This window comes from Perognathus longimembris, chromosome 12 (genome assembly GCF_023159225.1).
Source record: "Perognathus longimembris pacificus isolate PPM17 chromosome 12, ASM2315922v1, whole genome shotgun sequence".
Taxonomy (NCBI): Eukaryota; Metazoa; Chordata; class Mammalia; order Rodentia; family Heteromyidae; genus Perognathus; species Perognathus longimembris.
The window spans coordinates 66,504,511-66,526,357 of record NC_063172.1 but is presented as its reverse complement, the minus strand read 5'-3'; the positions used below and the strand labels follow the sequence as shown (position 1 = coordinate 66,526,357).

The following is a 21,847-nucleotide window of genomic DNA, read 5'->3' as shown; positions in this document are numbered from 1 at the left end:
GGCCCAGTGCATTGTTCCTGAGCTCATTTTGCTCCAGGTTAGCACTCTACCACTTTGACCCACAGCTCTACTTCCGATTTTCTGGGGATTAATTGGAGATGAGAGTCTCAGGGACTTTCTTTGTCTCAGCTGGCTTTGAACTGTGATCCTCAGATTAAAAAATACATATGTGTATATATACACACATATATATACACATATATATACACATATATATTTTAAAAGTTTACCAATTTTGGCAATCTAGGAAAAAATTATTATAATACCTTATTACACACAGCTCATTTGGGGGGAGGGGTACTAGGTTTTGAACTCAAGACTTTGCACTTGCCAGGCAGGTGCTCTACCACCTAGCTCCTCTCCCTTTTTTGTGGGTTATTTTTTAGATAAAGTCTTTCTTCTGCCTAGGCACACACCTGAGCCATGATTCAGTTATTTTAGATTCCTTCTTAGCTGAAAGATAGATGTGAGCAATCACATCTGGCTTCTTTCCACTGAGATGGAGTCTTTTGGACTTTCTGTCTGGGCTAGCCTGGAACCACAATCCTCCTGATCTTTGCTTTCTACATAATTTAGAATGACAGTCACTTATCATTGCATCCAGCTATGGATTTTGAAAAGGAATCTCATGAACTTTTCCTCCAGGGCTGGCCTCAAACCAGTCATAGTCTCCAACTTGAATCATAGGATTCAAGTGTCAGATACCAATACCTGTCTTACAGCATATTTAAGCAGGAAACACAAGAATAGAACAAGGAATTACTACCACCTCAGCTGTCTCCTAATTTGCTTTACATGATCAGGTGTGTATAAATTAATCTAAGCAAGATACACAGATGAATGTTATAGAACTTGATAATATAATTTCTTGGGATTAAAAAAATTCATCTTTAAATCTATCATGGGGATCCAAGAGATTAACCACAATATGGATGCCACAGCTGAATATCAAGTTAAATACATAGAACATACTAACTTCCTCTATCATGCCATTCTGAAAAACCTTAAAGAATTTTACATTTTGTATATAGAAAAGTGTCGAACATAGACACTATGGCAGGGTGTAACATGGGATACATATTTAATGAGCTCATATTTGTCCCCTCTGAATTTATGTGTTTTAACAGTAAATAACTTAAAAGACATTTTTATTCTATTTGTTACTTTTTTCCAGTTTGTGTCAGCATAATATCTAGCCTTGTAGCACTGGTACAGACAACTTCATTGCTTTTTCCAAATAATTTCCGGATTAAAAAAAAACTTCTCTTAACAATAGAGAATAATAAAGAATTTTATCTGTGTGTTGACTTTTATTCATATTAAAGTAGAAGTCATTGATTACTTTGTTTCATTTATTGGATCCTCATGCTAAACTTCCCATGTTTTATTACCTACTTAACTGAGAATGTGTTTAATGCAATGACAAGCAAAAGGCTTACATGTAATTTCTAATGTGAATCTTTAGAAATAAGAATGAAATGGTGGGGCTGGGGATATGGCCTAGTGGCAAGAGTGCTTGCCTCGTATACATGAGGCCCTGGGTTCAATTCCCCAGCACCACATAAATAGAAAATGGCCAGAAGTGGCGCTGTGGCTCAAGTGGCAGAGTGCTAGCCTTGAGCAAAAAGAAGCTAGGGACAGTGCTCAAGCCCCAGGACTGGCCAAAAAAAAACGGGCGGGGGGGGGGGGGCTGGGGTTATGGCCTAGTGGCAAGAGTGCTTGCCTCGTATACATGAGGCCCTGGGTTCAATTCCCCAGCACCACATATACAGAAAACGGCCAGAAGTGGCGCTGTGGCTCAAGTGGCAGAGTGCTAGCCTTGAGCAAAAGGAAGCCAGGGACAGTGCTCAGGCCCTGAGTCCAAGCCCCAGGACTGGCCATAAAAATAAATAAATAAATAAAAAAGAATGAAGTGGTGTACATCATCTGGTAATGTGAAGAATAGAAATAAAATATAGATTACTATCAATTAAGTGTTATTAAGCTTTTGCATAATATACCAGTGTGCCCCCCAAAAAGTTTTCATTATCAGGACATTGGAAGTAATATAAATACCAACGCTATAGAAATCTATCTCATAGCTTTGTTTGTGGAAGACACAAGGGCAGAAATTGAAGTTAAATTATCACTTCGTTTTCTTGAACTGTTCCTTTCATGTTCATTTCATCTTCCTTGTGCTTATCTCTCAGATTGTCTATCTGCATTAATAAATGAAACTATTTTTGATTCACAAAGACAAATTTTAAAGCAATTAGTTTAAAAGTTATTATAGGTTAACTTGAAATACACATTAGCCTGTAGTTATAACCTTCCAAATGTCCATTAGGCTTTGTGGAAATGGGAGCAAATTCAATTTGTAGCAAAATAGATTTATAGCAAGCTATCTCTAGTCCCCAGAAGGGAGGACAAAGAGTGAAAAAAGGAAGAGAGAAGTTAAGAAAGAGAGAGTCTTTTATGCCATATAAATATCAGATAGCTGGGCTCAAGCCTATAATCCTTGCTACTTAGGAGACTGAGTTCTGAGGATCATGGTTCCAGCTCAGACAGCAAAGTCTACAAGACTCTTAATCTCCATTTAATCGCAGAAAAAGCCAGAAGTGGTTCTGTGGCTCAGGTGGTAAAGCAGTAGCCTTAATGGAAGGAGCTCAGAGACAGCGCCCAGGCCCACAGTTCAAGCTTCAGGACTAGGGAAAGAAAAAGTCACACAGAGCTGTATGATAAAGAAAACCTAGTATTGTTAACCAGTGTAGATTTATTGGGTCTACATCCTTTGTAAAGTTAAATACCAAATTCTTTTCAGTTATATAGGACCTGTGACGTAGCAAGTATTTTTCTGAATCACAAAACACATACTGTGAATTGTTGGTGCTGTTACTCTCATATTTCATATTTATAAATGCTTTTTGAAACACATGAGCTAAGTTTGTGTTCATCTAGTTATAACTTGATTACAACTTGTTAGTCCTAAGAGGATGAACTTCTGCCATCTTTTCCTCATCCTTTGGGAAATTTCTCAAGTCTTTTCTCATATTACATGAATCTAGTATTTATTTGCATTTATTACTACCTCTAAAATGCAATAATCTCTGGGAATATTAAACAGATTAGCAATTTCTATGTTGGTGACGTCCTTAGGTTTCTAGAAGGCTGTTTTACCTTCACCATCTGAGTTTTGCCAGTTTGGGAGATTAAGAAATTTGACTCAAATAAAGAATAGCATGAAGTTGTAGGAAGAAACTAGAAAGGTGAGATGAGATAGTATTAAAGATAACTTTTTTTTTACTTTGTACTTAAGAACAATGAACATTAAAATTTGATGACAGCTTATTCTGTATATGTGGAGGAGGATGTCCATTACTTAGTTCTTTTTTTGTTTTATTAAAAAAAGAAGTAGTAGGTTTTGCCCTCAAGTAGCTCTGTGAAACAGGTAATGTTTTTCTTTAAAATTTTGTTATTGTGAGCTCTTGTGTGAAGGTGTGAAAAATCAACAGAGTTAGCCTTTTCTGTTTCATTTAACATTTATTCAATCCCTTGGTACATTTTAAGATTATAGTAGATACTGAGGAAGTTAGGAAACATTCATGTTCTTACATCCTGCCTTTGGGGGTTCATAGTCTCGGGTTGAGGAGACAAATGTACATTGAACAGAGGTTGTAAATAATGAGGAGCTGTAATGGTAGACATATGAGATTGACGGAAACTCAAAGGAACAGTGACCAGTTCTTTCCAGGGGTAGCAGTAGGACTAGGAACAGCCTTGTGGAAGGGTTATGGTAGGCCTCGGTCCCAGAAGAACAGCAGATGAGTATGCTTATAGGAGACCATTACAGGGAGAACTATTTGCTGGAATACAAAAGTACAGGAAAGCATGCTTTTGGGGACTGCATACATACTTTGGGAGCTGCAGAAAGTTCGGTATTATTGTGGGTATAATCAGGAGTATAATCTAGAGATCTTTTATGACATGCTAAGGAGTTTTGAAGCATTCTTATAGATAGGGTACCAAGCAAGCAAGGTAGTGAAATGATGAGGCTCACAAATTTACTCTGTTGGCATGAAAATATAGATTACTGGGATTCAGAACTGTAGGCAATTGAGACCATTAGAATAATTGTTACCATAGCTTGAGTTTGAATTAGAGGCATTAAATGTGAAAAGCTCAGGTCTCAGTAAATCATCTGGACTTTATAGTTATTTAAGTGTGAGAAATAAGGAGAAGGAAGTCTGTGAGGATGATCCTGAGATGTCTGTTGAGCCCCAGATCTGTAAATCTGTTCAAAATTAGCAGTACAAAGTTGGGCATGTGGCTGCACATCTATAATTCTAGGCCATAGGATGCTGAGTCAGGAACATCATGAGTTCAAGGCCAATGGGCTATATTCTGGTTCAAGTCTATGTTTTATATTCAAGACAGCATTCTGGTCAGTATAAAAAGGTCTATTCTCAGAAAGTGAACTAGCAAATACAAGGAAATGAGCACATTTGTAATAGAGGGGTTTAAGAAAAAGATTGCTGCATTTAAATTTAATTTGAGATGATAGTGGGTCATGAAATGGGACATGTAAGTAAAGATGTTTAATTGACAGTAGTTTATAACATGAAAAGCCTTAGGAGAGTAATTTTCAGAAGATTAGGTATTATCAGAATGCAAGTAATCTTTCTGAAAAAAAGTTATATATTAAATTACTGGTAAGCACACTTATTATTTCCAGATACATAATTTTTTCAAGAAACATCAAAGTACCCACCTTCTTTTTCAGATTTTATGCTAAGTTAGGAATACAAAAATATAGAAAATAGTCTTTCCTGTAAGGGAGCAATTGAAGATTAACGCATAAAATAAGCCCAATATAATAAGGTAAGTGTTGTAATTATAATAACTAGAGGGAATCATGGGTATAAAAGTAATTAGCCTGTAGGTTCAGGAGACGTGAGCTACTTAGTTCTAGAAGGCTTTTGTCTAGAGAAGATGGATGGGAAAATATTTGGGGGAATGGAGAATATCATTAGCTAAAGTGAGGCATGAATAGTTGAAGATACATGCAGTAGGAGAGTTACCTAGAAGATCACCATTTTAAGTATGTAGTATGAATGGTAAGAGATGGGATGTGTGAAAAGTTTTACAGGCATTAGAAAATCAATGACAGATGTTTGATGGATAAGTGACACAGAAGATGTTCAGAGGGGTGTGAAGTACTTGCTAGGCAAATGGATGGTGAGGTTGCTTGCATTCAGGCACAGGGCACAGCAAAGCCGAGAGCTATGAAATTAGCTCTTTTTAGAATAGTGTAATTTTTTTTTTATTGGAGTATGGAATACAAGGAAGAACATTTGGCCGGGGGGAGTGGTACTGGGTGCCATACTGAAGAGTTTCAGCTGTTAAAAGTACTTGTTCTTGTCTATACACGAAGATCATCCATGGAACTTCTTTTAAAAATAGAAGAACAACAGGCACTGGTGGTTCACACCTGTTATCCTAGCTACTCAGGAGGCTGAGATCTGAAGATCACAGTTTGAAGCCAGTCTGGGCAGAAAAGTCCTTGTGAGACTCTTATCCTCAATCAACCACTCAAAAACCGTAAGTGGAGCTGTGCCTCAGAGTGGTAGAGCCTTGAGCAAAAGAGCCCAGGGGTAGCGCTCAAAGCGTGGCGTGCCCGTGACTGACCAAAACAACAAAAACGGGTTGCATATTTAACCCAGTGGACAAACACTTCCTTAACAAATACAAGTTTGGTCCTCACACACACAAAATAAGAACCCTGCCCTAATTGCAGAATTGAAGATTCTGGCTCACTTAGTCTGGGTATGGTCTCTGGCGTCTTTGTTTTTTATGTGAACATACAGTAAAAATGACTTTTTGTGTGTAATGTACAGTTTCATTCATTTTAATATGCATGAAGGTTTGTGTAATCTTTGCTATTATTAAAATGCAGTTCTAGCACTATAAAAGATTACTTTGTGTCATCTCTTTGTAATTCCAGCTCTACACACACACACACACACACACACACACACACGAGAAATCACTTATGTATGTTCTCTATCACTATAGTGTTGTCATTTTAATAATTTTATATATGTGGAATCATAGTGCATAAGGTTTTGAGTCTGGCCTCTCTTATTGAGAATGCTTTTGAGAATCACTCATTGTATTTACCAATACAGTGTAGTAGTGTGTGCTTTTAATTTTTCCATAATAATTCCATTACATGGATGTAGTATCGTTTGTTGATCTATCACTCATTGAAGGACATTTGAATTGTTTCCAGTTTGGGGGAGTAAGATGAGAGTTGCTGTAAAAGTTGATGTGCAGATTTTTACACGAACTTAAGTTTTTATTTCTCTAGGATAGGTACCCAGAAGTGGGATTGCTGGGTCATATGGTAAGTATAACGTTTAACTTTATAAGAAACTTCCAAGCCATTTTCTCAAAGAGGTCATGTACCGTTTACATTCCCACCAGCAGTGTATGTGAGTTTCACTCTGCTCCTTATCCTCACCAATTAATTCTCCATAGTATCAGCATCTTTTGATTTTTAGATTTTGAGTATTTTAATAGATATGTGTGTGTTTGTATGATTTAAATTTTTCCTTTCTTTAATGGCTAATGTTGAGCATTTTATTTATTTATCTATACCAGTCCTAGGCTTGAACTCAGGGCCTGGGCTTTGCCCCTGAGCTTCTTTGGCTTAAGGTTACCACTCTACCACTTGAGCCACAGCACTTCTGGCTTTTTCTGTGTATGTGGTGCTGAGGAATTGAACCCGGGGCTTCATGCATGCCAGGCAAGCACTCTACAACCAAGCCACCTTCCCTGCCTGAACATGTTTTTTAATGCTGTTAGGCACCCTGTGTTTATTGTCTTTGGGGAATTTCTGACCTTTTGACCATTTCTAAGTTTGGTTGTTTTTTTAATTAAGTTTTAGGAATTTTAAAGTATGCAATCTAGTTATAAACCATTTGCAAATGTTTTCTGTAGTTTACCTTTTATTTTCTTGGTAGCCAAAAGGTAGTCAAATGGACAAAAGGTTTAAATCTTAGGAACGTCTACTTTTTTTTCTTTTCTTTTCTTTTCTTGTGCTTGAATTGAGGGCTTGGGTGCTTGTTCCTTGAGCCTTTTTGTTTAAGGCTAGTACCTATCACCTGAGCCTGACTGGCTTTGTGGTGGGTAATTAGAGATAAGAGTCTCATGGACTTTCCTGCCCAGGACTGCCTCTAACTGCAGTCCTCAGCTCTCAGCCTCCTGAGTAGACAGGATTACAGGTGTGAGCCACCACTCCCCAGCTGCGGACCATTTTCTTGTATAGCTCTAAGGACTCGGCCCATTCCAGTTCACAGAATTTCTCTTGTTTTTCACTAAAAATTTAATAGATTTTTCACCTTTTGTCTACCCCTATGATCTACTTGAGTTAGCTTTTTATATCATGTTTCTGGACTTTTATATTTTGCATAGAAATGTCTACTCTCACTACTGTTTTTTTTTTTTGTTTGTTTGTTTTGTTTTTTTTGGCCAGTCCTGGGGCTTGGACTCAAGGCCTGAGCACTGTCCCTGGCTTCTTTTTGCTCAAGGCTAGCACTCTGCCACTTGAGCCACAGCGCCACTTCTGGCCATTTTCTGTATATGTGGTGCTGGGGAATTGAACCCAGGGCCTCATGAATACGAGGCAGGCACGCTAGCCACTAGGTCATATCCCCAGCCCCTCACTACTGGTTATTTAAGAGATTATCCTTTCTCCATCTGCTTGCCTTTACCCCTTTGTCAAAAATCAGTCTGCTTAAAAAAAAAAAAACAAAAAACACACAATCATTTGTATTGTGGGTCAGCGTCTGGTAGCTCTGTTCCATTGGCCTGTGTGTGTGTTTTAGTCTTTCATACCACATTGCTTTGAATATTGTAACTTTAAACCCTAAAATTATATATAGTCATTTCTCCTGTTAGTTGCTGTTGTTGGTTTTTTTTATTGATTTGTTAGAAGCTTTGGATAGAAATTCTTGAGTTACACAGATGAATGGAAAATTTTACTTGTGGTAGGATTTTTCATTAAAAAAAAAAAAGCATCTGTACATATATAGCTGGTTAACATTTCTTTTAGGTCTTGGAAATGTGCCACTTACCCCAAATGTCCTCTGTTAATGTTTTGAAATCCACTACTAATTATTTCTCCACAGATAATGTGTCCTTTCTTCGTACTAATTTTCAAGATTTCTTCTCATTGTCTGTTTTTCTCAACTCTGCTTATGATGTGTTTTGGCATGCTTTTTCTTTGATATCTATTTTGTTTTTGTTCATTTGGCATCTTGAATTTATGGAATTGTGTTTAGTGCTAATATATTTTGTATTAGTAGTTACAAAACCACTGTTGTATAGTCGATTTTGTTTTTAATAGAAAATGCTCATTTTCTAATGAGCATTTAAAACACGTCTTTCCAACATGAGACTATATCTCAAGTAATGACTAAAATTTTAACATGTCAGGTATGTTCTGTGATCCAGTGTAAAACATATATTCTTGTGGGTTGCAGTAAACAAGTGTTTTGTGTACTAGAGTTTTAACCTAGGGCCTTTTGCTTGCTACGCAGACACTCAACATTAGAACCACACTCCCCACCATGCGCTCAGCCTATTTTGCTGTAGTTGTTTTTCTAGTAGGGTCTGACATGTGGGCCTACTTTAGGCCTCACTCCTCATATCTACAGCACAGGTATGTTCCGCCATACTCAACTTGGGAGATTGAGTTCCTTCCCATTAACTTTTTCCTTGGACTGGCCTTGAACTGCTGTTGTTTCAGAGTCTGCTAAAATTACAGACATGAGCCACAATTCTTGGCCTTTGGCAGTACTTTGTGTTTGAAAACTGTGGGTTAAAATCATTCACATTTTGTTTAAAAGTAGTATCCCTGAATTTAGGACTCTGAACAAAGGCATTTTTTTTCTCCATGTCACATAGGTTTTGTAACTTGTTTTCCTAACCAATTAAAACAAACATCTAAGTGGCTAGGCTTTGAATAAATTAAAGACAGGACTTTGAAGATAACATTTTCTACTACTGATGTTAGAGGTAAGAAACACAAGTAGGAAAGGCATAAGAAAAAAAGGAGAAAGAAATAGCAGAGAAAAGGAAGTTTTAATTTTTTTCCCATCTCTTGTTCTCTACAGAGTAACAAATGCCTGTTTACTATGTGACTGACACTGTGCTAAGTGCTAGGAAAGCAAAAATAAAAACACCTTCTATTTTGGTTAGTAGATCACTAAAGCTTATTTCTTTCCCTGACTCTTTATGCCCTTTAATCAACATTTTGCCTTTTCCCAGACTCTTTAACTACCATTATATCCTTGTTTCCATGGTCCTTTTCTAGATTCCACATATAAATGAGATCTTGCAGTAGTTATTTTTCTGTGCTTGTCTTATTTCATTTAGCATAATGTCCTCCTTATTTAGCCATGTTGTCACTAATAACAAAATATCCTTCCTTAAGATTATCAGTGTATTTGTAACACATTGATTCATTCATTCAATCATAAGTACTTAGCATATTAGCTGTTGTGCCTAAAATAATTGCATACATTTCAAATTTATTAGGTAGGTTTTAAATGTTTTCACTAAAAATAATACAAAGCTCATAAAATTAGTATATAAAATATGTGTCAGTTTGATTTGATCATACTGTAAACACATAAAAATTCATTGTACCACATGAATAAATAATGTATGCTAATAAATACACCTTGCACTCAAGAAAAGCTCAGAATCAAGGATAAGCAAATCGTCACAGTGCTTCTGTAAGTAAGTGCTTTATAACAATACACCCTTGGTTCTGGAGGCACACATAAGCAGGAGAGGTGAGAGAGAGAGTTGGGGCCTAGTGGAAAGCTAAAGCTTGTTGTGGAATATTTCACCTGGAAGGTGTCATCTTGAGGGGAGGAGTCAGACTTGGACAGATCAACTCTAGATTTCCAGATCCTAGAAGGTAGTTAAGGAGTGTCTTACAAAGATGTTAGATTAGGAGATTTAAAAAAAAATAGATGTATTTTGTAGGGAGCTATACTTGTTAACATCTCATTTCCTTATTCATATCTTCAGACCATATTAATGGAATTTACCATGTTCTTGGCAGTCCTTTCTGTGCTTCCTAAAGACTCATGTATAACATAGTAACCAATTTATTATGCTCTGTATTCTCTGTCTACTTATTAGACTTTGTGTTAGGATTTTAGATTTGTGGAACATGTTATTGCCTCACAGTGTCTGGAACCTCAGCTGGGAAAACTCAAATAACCTGGAAGTATGGGTTCTTCTGGAATCTTTTTCACTCACTTGTTGGCTCAAGGATTGTGCTATGATGACCAAAAACTGGGCCCAGCTAAGAGTAGTGACTGAACCTCTTTCGTCTCATAGTCAGTCTCCAAGTGTCTTAAGCTTCTCTCAGCAGAGCCTTTAGATTCTGAAGGAGGGGAAGAGTGTCTGGAGTCAGCCTCCCTAGAAAATAAGGCAAGAACTACTTGGCCTTTTCTGACCCAACCTTGGCATTTGTCCTCTATCAGTTTCCCTGCATTCTGTTGGTTATTAAATTATTTAAGGATAGCCCAGATCCAAGGAGAGGGGAATTAGACTCCGTCTCTTGGTGGGATTATAGCAAGGTACTGTCCTGGAAGAGTATGAAGAGTGACATGTAATTCAAAATGATTCCCAGAAATACAGGATTGAAAAACTTTCCATTTTATAGTCCCTTACCAACTTTAGATTTGGTCTAAGCCACTTGGGATTAATTGGTGATTAATTAATATGATTTTTTTCTAGAGAATTTTCCTTCTGAGGTCATTCATTTAAAAGTAGGAAAGAGGCACAGAACTAAAAATTCCACAAAAAGTTTAGAATTCTAGTATTATTATAATTGATGCATAGACTCACCGTTAATGCTTTGAAGGAGACTACTTGGAATGTGTGAGTTCTGTTGTGTTTATTAAGAGTCTGTATTTTGACTTTGAGGTCTTTCCTCAGATTTCTTGGCCCCGAGTAGCAGTTGCTATTCTGTAAACTACTATATGTAAGACAAAATTGTGTCAAGAGTTAAATAGAAATTAATCATAATGTTTAAATGATAGGTAGGTATTGTGTTGAAGTTTGTATTTGCATTGTCAGTGGGGAAAGAAAAGCTGCTAAATGAAGTTAGCAGTAAAAATATTACTAAGGAATATTCAATATATTTATGAGGTCAAGTATAACTACCGTATGCTCTGTTTTTTTTTTTGGGGGGGAGGGTTTTTTGTTTTTGTTTTTGTTTTTTGTTTTTTTGCCAGTCCTGGGCTTGAACTCAGGGCCTGAGCACTGTCCCTGGCTTCCTTTTGTTCACACTGATGCTTGAACCACAGCGCCACTTCTGGCTGTTTTCTGTATATGTGGTGCTAGGGAATTGAACCCAGGGCTTCATGTATATGAGGCAAGCACTCTACCACTAGGCCATATTCCCAGCCTTGCTCTGTTTTTTAAACATCATTCTTTGAGTTACACACCTTATCGACAGTGTTGACTGGCTTCAATTTATTGAGTATTTGAAAAGATTAAAATTGTATTTCAAAATACTTTGACTATTCTTTTTACATCAATTAACAATGCTCCATTTTGTTTTAATCTACCATACATAAAACAGTGGTTGTATTTCTCTCAGGCTATATTATTATATATTATATACATAATATATAATATATAACATATGTAAATGAAAATTGCCAGGTGCCAGTGGCTCACACTTGTTCTTAGCTACTAAGGGGGCTGAGATGTGAGAATCATAGATCACAGCCAGCCCAGGCAGGGAAGTGATAGAGACTCTTATCCAATTAACTGCCAAAAAGCTGGAAGTGGAGCTGTGGCTCAGTGGTCAAATCTTCATGGGGAATAAAACAAACAAACAAACAAAAAAAGACCTCATGGGTGAGGGATATCCCGGTCAATTGCTCTCTGAGGAATCCCGTAGGGAAAGAATTGTGTAGTTCCCCAGTGGTTTCCATGTTTCTGTGGGGAAAGAAGTCCCACCTGACCTGACCTTGGCATCTTTGTCTGTGTTGCTGTCCCAGCCTGCCATAGGGGCTCCTGGCCGCATTGCAATGTCTGGGGAGCCCTCCCCCGTGCCCAGCAAGGGAGGATCCACCACCTCCTGTGCTCCGAGCACAGCTCAGGCAGCACCTGCTACCTAAGCCTTGCCACCTCCCCCCACAGTCCTTCACAGTCTAGCAGCTGGATGTCCCTTATTCCCAATGGGCCAGTGGCCGCCTGCCCTGCGTGACTGAGCGGCAGTCAGCCAGTGCTGCAGGCAGGTCAGGCCCTCTGCCACCTCTCACACCTGCCGGCTGCGGAGAGGTGGGGCCTATCCTGCGAACTGACGCCCTGTGGAAACGTGACCAGTCAGCGTGAAAGGCATGTTTAGCAAGGGTTAGGTGCTGTATTTGAACCAATAAATGTGAATCCTTCTGCAAAAAGAAGTCTCAGCACAGCACCCAACCCCTAAGTTCAAGTCCCAGGATTTGCACGCGCGCGTGCATGCACACACACATAGAACAGTTTTGAAAGATATAGGGGAATTAATACCTAGAAAGGAAATAATACCTGAAAGAATTTCAGTACTATACTGAAGTACTGAATTTCACAAGGATCTTTTGATTTTTATTTTGAGTGTATTCTTAATGTGATGCTTTCATTTGTCTTGGCTTTTCTTTAATAATTGACAGCTTAGTTTTTTGTTCTGTTATTGAAGGTCAACCTGAAGTACATTGTTTTCAAGCTCTAATTTATTAAAATAGATAGTTTCCTTGAAGACTGTATTACCATACATTCAATATATGTTAATTAAATGAGTGGCTGGGTTTGTGGTTCACTGGTAACGTGCATGAGGTTTTAATCACTGCCTCCAAAAAATGAAAAAGGAATTGCTTTCTAGCATAGACTCAAGCTACTGTTAGATATAAATGAATGTGGATGTAGCGAGTAAAATCCACCTCTCCTTTTTAAAAACACTTTGTAGCAATAATTGTTAAATGTGTTAGTTTGTTAGAATCTCCTCAAAGCTTGTTAAAATACAGATTGTATGACTTTATCATTAGACTTTCTTAATCTGTAGGCTTAGTATGGCCTAGTCAGTTGCAAAAGTATAGCTATGAAAACTATTACCAAACTTGTGGACCATACCAAAAAAAAACAGGTGGTAAACTGTTGTCTTCCCATGTGTTGTAAGCAATCGTTGGAACCATCTAGTAGTTAAAGTGAAGGTTGTACTCATGGTCACATAATTATTTAATGACAAATGCTGTGGTGGCACACTCCCATAATCATTGCTTCTTGAGATGGTTGTGGTTTGAGGCCAGCAGGAGCAAAAGTTAGCAAGACAACTCACTTCTCAACAACTAAGCCAGACATGGGTAATGCACATCTGTAATCCCAGATATGAGTGGGAGTGTAGTCATGAGGATTGAAGTTCCAGACCAGCTGGGTAAAACATGAGATCCTATCACAAAAGCAAACTACAAAGAATTGCGGTCATAGCTCAAAGGGTAGAGTGCCTGCTCTGCAAGCCTGAGGCCCTGGGTTCGAACCCCAGAACCACCAAAAGAAACATTACGTCAGCTGAACTGCACTTTTCCCCTTGCCCCCATATGTATGTACGTATATATCCTCAAGGTTGCCAGACAAATGCTGTACCACTCGAGCCATATTGATAGCTCTATACATCTTTTTAAGTCAGTTAAATTATTTTTGTTAGTACTGTTGATTTTAATGTCTGACACAGATTTTAAGCATTAGGTATTATAAACCTTTATTGGGCAGTTTTTAAATAGCTCCAGATAATACTTTTTGTACTGTTCTTCCTTTACTCCTACCATTGTCAAAGTAGAAAGGGCTTTGGTTCAAAGAAAATTAGACTAAACTACTGAACATCAGGTGTCTGACATATAGTAGGTAATGAATGTTAAGCATACTTTATTAATAAGTTATACTGGAAGATAATGTGATAATAGTGCTTTATAAAGGGCTTACTAAAGAGTCTGGTACCTGGAAAATACTAAAATGGTAGTTGTGATAGTAATTAAATTTATAGGCCTATAGTTGCTTGTGATGTCCACATTTTTCTTGGTAGTCTTAGATGCTGCAGTGTATTATGCTAGTTAATAAATTGGGGTGTCTAATTTGAAACCTGATTAGCCAGATACTCTAACCACATAGCCCATAGACAAATTATTCTACCTCTCTACCTGTTTTCTAATATTTAAAAGAAATCTTGATAGTGCATGCCTCACAGGGGTGCTGTAAGATTTAAATATTAAGATATTTACATGTGCAATGTAATGGTCTGTGTAAAATTAGTGTATACCAAATACAGCATGTGCTTGGCATATGCTTTTCAATTTCAAGTAGGTTTACTTAGTGAAACAGTCTTCACCATTTAAGTACGATTTATCTGATTTACCAAATCCCCTAGAATATCTATATCAAAAGGGAACATTTCTCATTAAACTGGGCATGTATATTTTACAGTACCTTGTATAGCCTTAAATAGAAAAAGGTGATTAAATATCAAGTGCATACCTATTCAAGAAGTTATAGTTCTGGGCTGATAATCTCTCAGATGCACAAGTCTGGTGCCTTAAAAGTTGTTGTTGGTTTTTTTCCTTGCCCAAATATGCTGTATATTGTGTGATTTCCATGTGACATCTGTACTAGTGTGTTACTACTGCCTTGAGTTAATGTAGTTACCTGATGAAAAGGCAGTTGATCTGAGAAAATGGAATGCTTTGCAATTTTAAGTCTGTTAATATCCATTCTTTGAATAAACATACAATATTTGTGTAAATTAATACATTTAAGTGAAACAGACCGTTAGCATTTAATTTCCCTTTGAATTCACAGTCTTCCTAACGTTTCAGAAATATCAAATGTGTTTACAAAGACTGTAATCAAGTTATTTAATGATCTTTCTGTTGTGAAATTTTCTAATATGTGCTTCTTTTTTTCTTTCCTCCACCAGATGAAATAAAAGCTGAAACTGAAAAGCAGAGGTTTGTGGGATTTCTTTTCTTTAGTAAAAATAATTTGCAAACTTGTCAGTTTTTGCCAAAGTAATAATACAAACATCTATATTTTTAGAGTGACAGATTTTGCCTATGATATTTATAGTGAAATCATTTTCAAAGAGTTTTCAGGAATAGAATTGTAAGCCAGAGTTAGAAATACAAAACTCTGATGTTAGTATAGGGAAGTATTTCTGAAATACTGTGATGCATACTTTATCTTTTCTTAAATATTTTGGTTTATATTTAGAAAAAATGACTAGGGTGTTTCTTTTAATCTTGTTAGCCTCTTTACAACAGACTGAAAGTAATTGAGAAGTATAGTTTAGCTGAAGGGTTTGTAGAAAGTTCATTGCTTTTTAGGTATTACAATACAGCAGGTAGGTGCAAGTAAGTTATTTACAGAATAGGTCATGAGGCCTTTGGGAAAATATTAAACAGGAATCCTGTTTAGTAACAGTTCTGTCACTACTTTTTGACCTTGTAGCAAGTCACTGATTTTTCTCCAGGCTTTGGTTTCTTCCTGCACTATGGGAAGTTAGAGGACTGGTTTCACAAGGTTCCTTTTAGATTGTGATTCTGTTTCTATATGAGTTTATTATCAATAAAATAAATGTAAGACTCTAATCACACTCTTTTCTTATTTAGGAACTTTGCTAAATTCTGCTTCTATATGAATTTATTATGGAAACATAAATGAATTTCTAAAATCAGACTCTTATTTTTCACTTAGTCCTCCCCATGGAGATGCTAAAGTTGGATCAAGCACCCTTCCACCAGTGAAATCAAAGACAAATTTTATTGAAGCAGACAAGTACTTCTTACCCTTTGAGTTGGCATGCCAGTCCAGATGTCCCCGAATAGTTAGTACGTCTTTAGATTGTTTGCAGGTGTGTATTAAAAGGTATCTAAAGGTTTTTTTAAAAATGTGTTTCTAAATTACTAACAGTTGATGATTTCTGTCATTTGAGCAAAAGTTTCAAATATTCTTTGGAAGTGGCACTGTGGCTCAAGTGGTAGAGTGCTAGCCTTGAGCTAAAGAGCTCAGGTACAGCTTCCAGGCCCAGAGTTCAAGCCCCATGACCACACAAAAAATTAAATTAAAAAGAATTTTTTTTAGCGATAAGATATTAAGTAGTTGGTTATATTCAAAATAGGCAATAGTTACAGAAAAGTACTTCTGGTTTAATGGCAACAGCCATTACTTTAGCAAAAACCAAAGTCTTCTTTCATTTTCAATAATGAAAATGTTGATCTTTTTCTACCCATGACATATAAGATCTGTGGTGTTATAGGATTTTTGTTGTTCTTGTTCTTTTTTGTTTTTTTCAGATGGGTCTTGATAGGTTGCACAAGCTAGTCTTGAACTGCTGAATTCAAGCAATCCCCTAGCTTTGGTGTCTTCAGTAGCTAGGTTTGCACCAGTACAACTAGCTAGAACAATAGTACTTCAATCTGCTAGCTTTACGTATATCATCATTTGGAAAATGTGCTAAATGCTTGCTATTTTATACAAAGCAGGGATGGGAATGTCAGATAGTGCTTCTTGTCAGCTGCTCTTGGCCTATCTGCCTGTGTTGGTAATTTTGTAGGTCCCACAATGATATTGTAAGTATCAAGAGGGCTGTTGACAGATAAAAAGTTCCCAGCCTGGAAAGCAACAATTTAATATTGACAGATTTAATATTGACAGCTACACTGTTTCACTTGTGACAGGATATTTACTGGATTCTTTCTTCCTGTTTTGCATTCATAATGTATACACACACACATGCACACAATCCTCTCTCCTTCTTAGATATTTTGTAACTTTTATGCTCAGGTGTTGTCATTGGGGATTATATATATAGTCACATTCAGCTGTCAACTCGGTGGCTAAGAAGAGATCATATAGTCTGTCCTTAAGGTAGATAAAGATAAGTGCATCTGATTTCTGAACTTGTTTTCCCTAGAAAATTAGAATCCTAACATACAGTGTCTTCTAGGCCATAATGGTAATGATGAATGAATAAATTTATGATTTCTTGAAGCCAGTTTGTGGAAACAGTTTTCTTCAACTCAACTGATCTAATTGGAAAGTGGTTTGATGTCATTAAAAGTATTAAAATAGTTTTCACCAAAACAGTATCAATTAAACCTGTTTAGATAGAAAGCAGTTAGCTGTTTTAACCCATCAGAGAGAAGTTCTTAAGATTTGGCTTTTTCAAAGCACTGTCTAATCAGTGTTGACTTGTAGTCATTGTTTTTCTTTTTGTAGTTATTCAAATGTAAGTAATTTCTTGTGTTGATAATAAAATAAACTTTTATGGCACTTGGCTATACCTTTGGTTATAACTTGATATTTTTATATAAAAATTTTACTATATTCTCAGATATTTTAATTTATTTTCCATAGTATACAAGGAGCATAGTTAGTTTAATTGAGACCTTCATTTTGTTTATTTCAGAAACTTATTGCTTATGGGCACTTGACTGGCAGTGCTCCAGACAGTACAACACCAGGCAAAAAATTAATTGATAGAATTATTGAAACAATATGTGGCTGTTTTCAAGGACCTCAAACAGATGAAGGAGTTCAGTTACAGATAATAAAGGTAATTCATTATATAATGTAAATTTATTTAGTACTATATATATATATGCACGTATCTGTGTGTGTATGCAAATAATACTTTTTAGAATCAGAAGAAGCCTTCCAACTTAAAAATATTAGGCAAGATGATTATACGCATCACAGTTATAACAGTCTAGTTTGGTGCTTTTTGACCCCTTATAATGAACTTTTGTGCTGAATGCTAAGCATTCAGCTTAGAATAAAACTGTATTCCTCACTGTCTTCTTTTGAAGGTCCTAATTAGGCATTGGGTCCCTAGGATCTTGCAGAGGTTTTCAGTTGCTGGTGAGATTTTCATACATAGTCCATTCTTCAAGTTTAGAGTGAGATCCTTAAAGTCTACTAATTGTTTTCAGTCCTGTTTGGCCCCTCATAGCCTGTCTTCTCAACCCATGGATTAACATGTATGCTAATTGTCTGTGCGCTTTCATGATTCCATGAGACCATCCACTGAATACTGTTTCAGGTTTGTGCTATAATGAGCCTGGGTAGTTGAACTCCGGCAAGTGTAGTTTTTAATGTTACTATTATGGTACTGTGCTTATATAGCAATATAATTTTAGGCTGGGGATATGGCCTAGTGGCAAGAGTGCTTGCCTTGTATACATGAGGCCCTGGGTTTGATTCCCCAGCACCACATATATAGAAAACGGCCAGAAGTGGTGCTGTGGCTCAAGTGGCAGAGTGCTAGCCTTGAGCAAAAAGAGGCCAGGGACAGTGGTCATGCCCTGAGTCCAAGGCCCAGGACTGGAAAAAAAAAACAAAAAAAAACAATCAATATAATTTTAATACTAAAATTATTTACACGTAAAAATGTTTCTTCATGTGTGAAAATAATCCCTCTGAGCCTTTCCATTCCATTGATGTATTTGTTTCACAAAGCATGTTCTAAAAACTGTCCAATGGTTTTGTCTTGTTTTATGGCGTTTAGGGTTTAATTAAAATATATGAATTAGATATGTACTCATTAATTCTAACTCTAATAGCACTGTGCAGCATAAAGAGGATAATAGGAAGGTATGCACTAGAGAAATTCCAAGTGCCCAAGGTGTGGAAATTCACATAAACTTGTCCAGTTTTATTGGAAGATTCATTTAGGAGTATTTTAAATGTTTTGTTTTAAAGTTTATATATGTGTTTCATTATAATAATAGCCTACTGAGGTCAGTCATTAAAAACAATTAAGAAAAAAATTGAAGGTGAGATAAAGATACAGCAGTTATTCTCCAAAGGTGATAATCTAATAGAACAGATAAAACACATGAAACATGTTTTATGTTCAACTGACAGTGTAAATGCTATGTATTTTAATAAATAATATTTATAGTGAGTTTGACATTTTTTGACTATATCTTATTACATAGTTTGGTTGGACATTAGTTAATTGGTGGTCTGGAGTGAAGAGGATTATGTAGAAATTACTTACAGAACGAGGAAATTATTAAATATTTTAAGAATTTTCAGATTTAACATACTCAGAGCAGGCAGAAATTGTATGTACTTCCTGAATGTGGTCATTGTTTCTGGAAACTGTGATTCTAATGTCAGTAATATTGACAATACTCGTCTATTTTTGTTGTGAAACTTGTTTTCAAAGGCTTTACTCACTGCAGTGACATCGCAACACATAGAAATCCATGAAGGAACTGTGCTGCAGGCTGTGAGAACATGTTACAATATCTATCTAGCAAGCAAAAATCTCATCAATCAGACAACGGCCAAAGCTACTCTTACTCAGATGCTCAATGTTATCTTTGCACGTATGGAAAACCAAGCAGTAAGTATTTTTAAAAAGGTTATATAGAACACTGCAAGCATCAAGTTTAGAAAGCCTTTGATTTTGGATAGAAGTGTAAAATAAGTGAAAGATACTGATGGAAGTCTTTATGAATTAATTTTTTTTGTTTACATGAAGCCTAGATGCAATTCTAGATGCAAGGTGCTATCTTCTATATAAGATAGACTTCTAATTGGATGAAACCTTATCCTTCTAGCTTTTGAACTACTTATTGTAGTAATAGTAGAAATTGTTTATTTCCAGTTGCAAGAGGCCAAACAGATGGAGAAAGAAAGACATCGGCAGCATCATCATCTGTTACAGTCTCCAATAAGCCATCATGAGCCTGAATCACCTCAACTTAGATATTTGCCACCTCACACTGTTGACCATATATCCCAAGAACATGAAGGGGACCTTGACCCCCATACAAATGATGTGGATAAAAGTCTTCAGGATGACACAGAGCCTGAAAATGGATCTGATATTTCCAGTGCAGAGAATGAGCAGACCGAAGCTGATCAGGCAACGGCAGCTGAAAGTAATCCTGGCAAGGGAGTTGGGGTGTATGTGTGCTAAAGGGAAGGAGAGTGTTTGATGACAACATGTGGAAAGAATCATATGCTCTAGTGGATATCAAACGTATTGTGACCTTCTCATTCTCGAAGTGAAAGCTAATTTCACTCACAGAAGCTCTATTAACAATATGGTGCACATAGTACCATCTCAGTGCTAGTATAGTATACAATAGACTTCTTGGGAGAAGATAAGATTTTTTATTTTTTTTTTTGGTCAGTCCTGGTGCTTGAACTCATGGCCTGAGCACTGTGCCTGGCTTCTTTTTGCTCAAGGCTAGCACTCTGCCACTTGAGCCACAGTGCCACTTCCAGCTTTTTGTGTGTATGTGGTACCAGGGAATTGAACTCAGGGCTCTGTGCATGCTAGGCGAGCACTCTACCACTAGGCCAAACTCCTGGCCAAAAAAAGGTTTTCTTGAGAACACTCAGTGCATGTTCTGTGCTTCAGTGCACATGTGTCACCTACTAGCCATGTGCCCGTGGACAGGTAGATTCTCTAATCATTCTTTGTAACAAAGGTTTTTGCTAGTTACTATCATTCTATGTCAGTTAATATGTATGACAATTTTAACTCACTAGTTATTTTTTACGTGATTTTTAGATAGTACTCTGCATAGTAATTTAGCCAACTAGAGCACAGAAATAAAAAGCTTAAAAAGGGTGACTCATGCCTATAATCCTAGCTACTCAGGAGGACCTCTGAGGTTTATAGTTCAAAGCCAGCAAGGGCAAGAAAGTCTGGGATTCTTACCTTCAATGAATGAGCAAAAAGCCAAAAGTGGATGTGTGGCTCAAAAGTAGATGTGTGATATAGCATCAGCCTTGGACGGAAAAGGTAAGGGACAGCACCACAGCTGAGTTTAAGCCTCAGTGTACACACACACACACACACACACACACACACACACACACGAAAATTACCTTTCAAGGCCTTTTATGTATCTATTACACAGAAGAATCTAAATGTTTTTACTTGCTTGTTTTGTTAAATAAGTCTACTAATATGACAAGCTTATTTAACCAGGGTTTTCTTTGTAACATTCATTATTTTGTGGCAGACAGTAGATTAGGAACACTGGGGAAATTAGCGTTACAAATAGTGGACCTTTTCTTCATGAGTCCCTATCTGGTTTTGAGATGAGTGTAATACTAGCTTCATAAAATGGATCAAAGACCTCAGTGTAAGACTTGAAGCCATGAAACTATTACACAAAGGAGTAGGGGAAACATTAGGGCTCCTTGGCACAGGTAGAAACATTCTGAGTAAAGATCCAAAAGCACAACAAATGAAAAACTTGATAGAATTACATCAAACTTGTAAGTTGTGCACAGCAAAGAACATAGCCAAAAATCTAAAAAGAAAGGAAGATTTTTACCAGTTATATTTCAGACAAAGGCCTGATATCCTGAATATACATAGAACTTGAAAAATAATATTCTCAGAGAACCAACAACTCAAGTACTAAATGGGCTAATTACCTAAGAGACTGCTCAGAAGAAAAGTAAAAATGCATTCTATCTATAAACTGCTTTGTTAAATGGCAACTCCTTTGTAAAACTACTTAAAGATAATAAAAATAAGTAAAATAATTGGTGGTCCTTTATAGGAGTAGGAAAAGAGAGTAGTGGAAACAATTGCTACTGGCTAATGTACAATCCGATGCCATTGGTTCCCAGGACAAGGTCCCAAATCTAAAAACATCCTAATTTCTACTTTGAAAACCCCCAGTAAAAGTCTTGGTTTTTATCTGTAGATACATTATTGTGGGCTGGGAATGTGGCTCAGTGGTAGAGTGCTTGCCTAGCATGCATGAAGCCCTGG

At 36.8% G+C, this 21,847-nt stretch overlaps 1 protein-coding gene across 1 annotated transcript in view; it reads left to right on the top strand.

The window, feature by feature from the left end:
- Arfgef1 (ADP ribosylation factor guanine nucleotide exchange factor 1) overlaps positions 1-21,847 on the top strand; it is a 106,006-nt gene that overhangs the window by 7,770 nt on the left and 76,389 nt on the right. Inside the window, exons 2-6 of the mRNA XM_048358702.1 lie at positions 15,014-15,044; positions 15,790-15,946; positions 17,504-17,650; positions 19,268-19,447; positions 19,712-19,988. Of these exons, the coding sequence (XP_048214659.1) occupies positions 15,014-15,044; positions 15,790-15,946; positions 17,504-17,650; positions 19,268-19,447; positions 19,712-19,988 (792 nt within the window). The remainder of the gene's footprint in view (positions 1-15,013; positions 15,045-15,789; positions 15,947-17,503; positions 17,651-19,267; positions 19,448-19,711; positions 19,989-21,847) is intronic.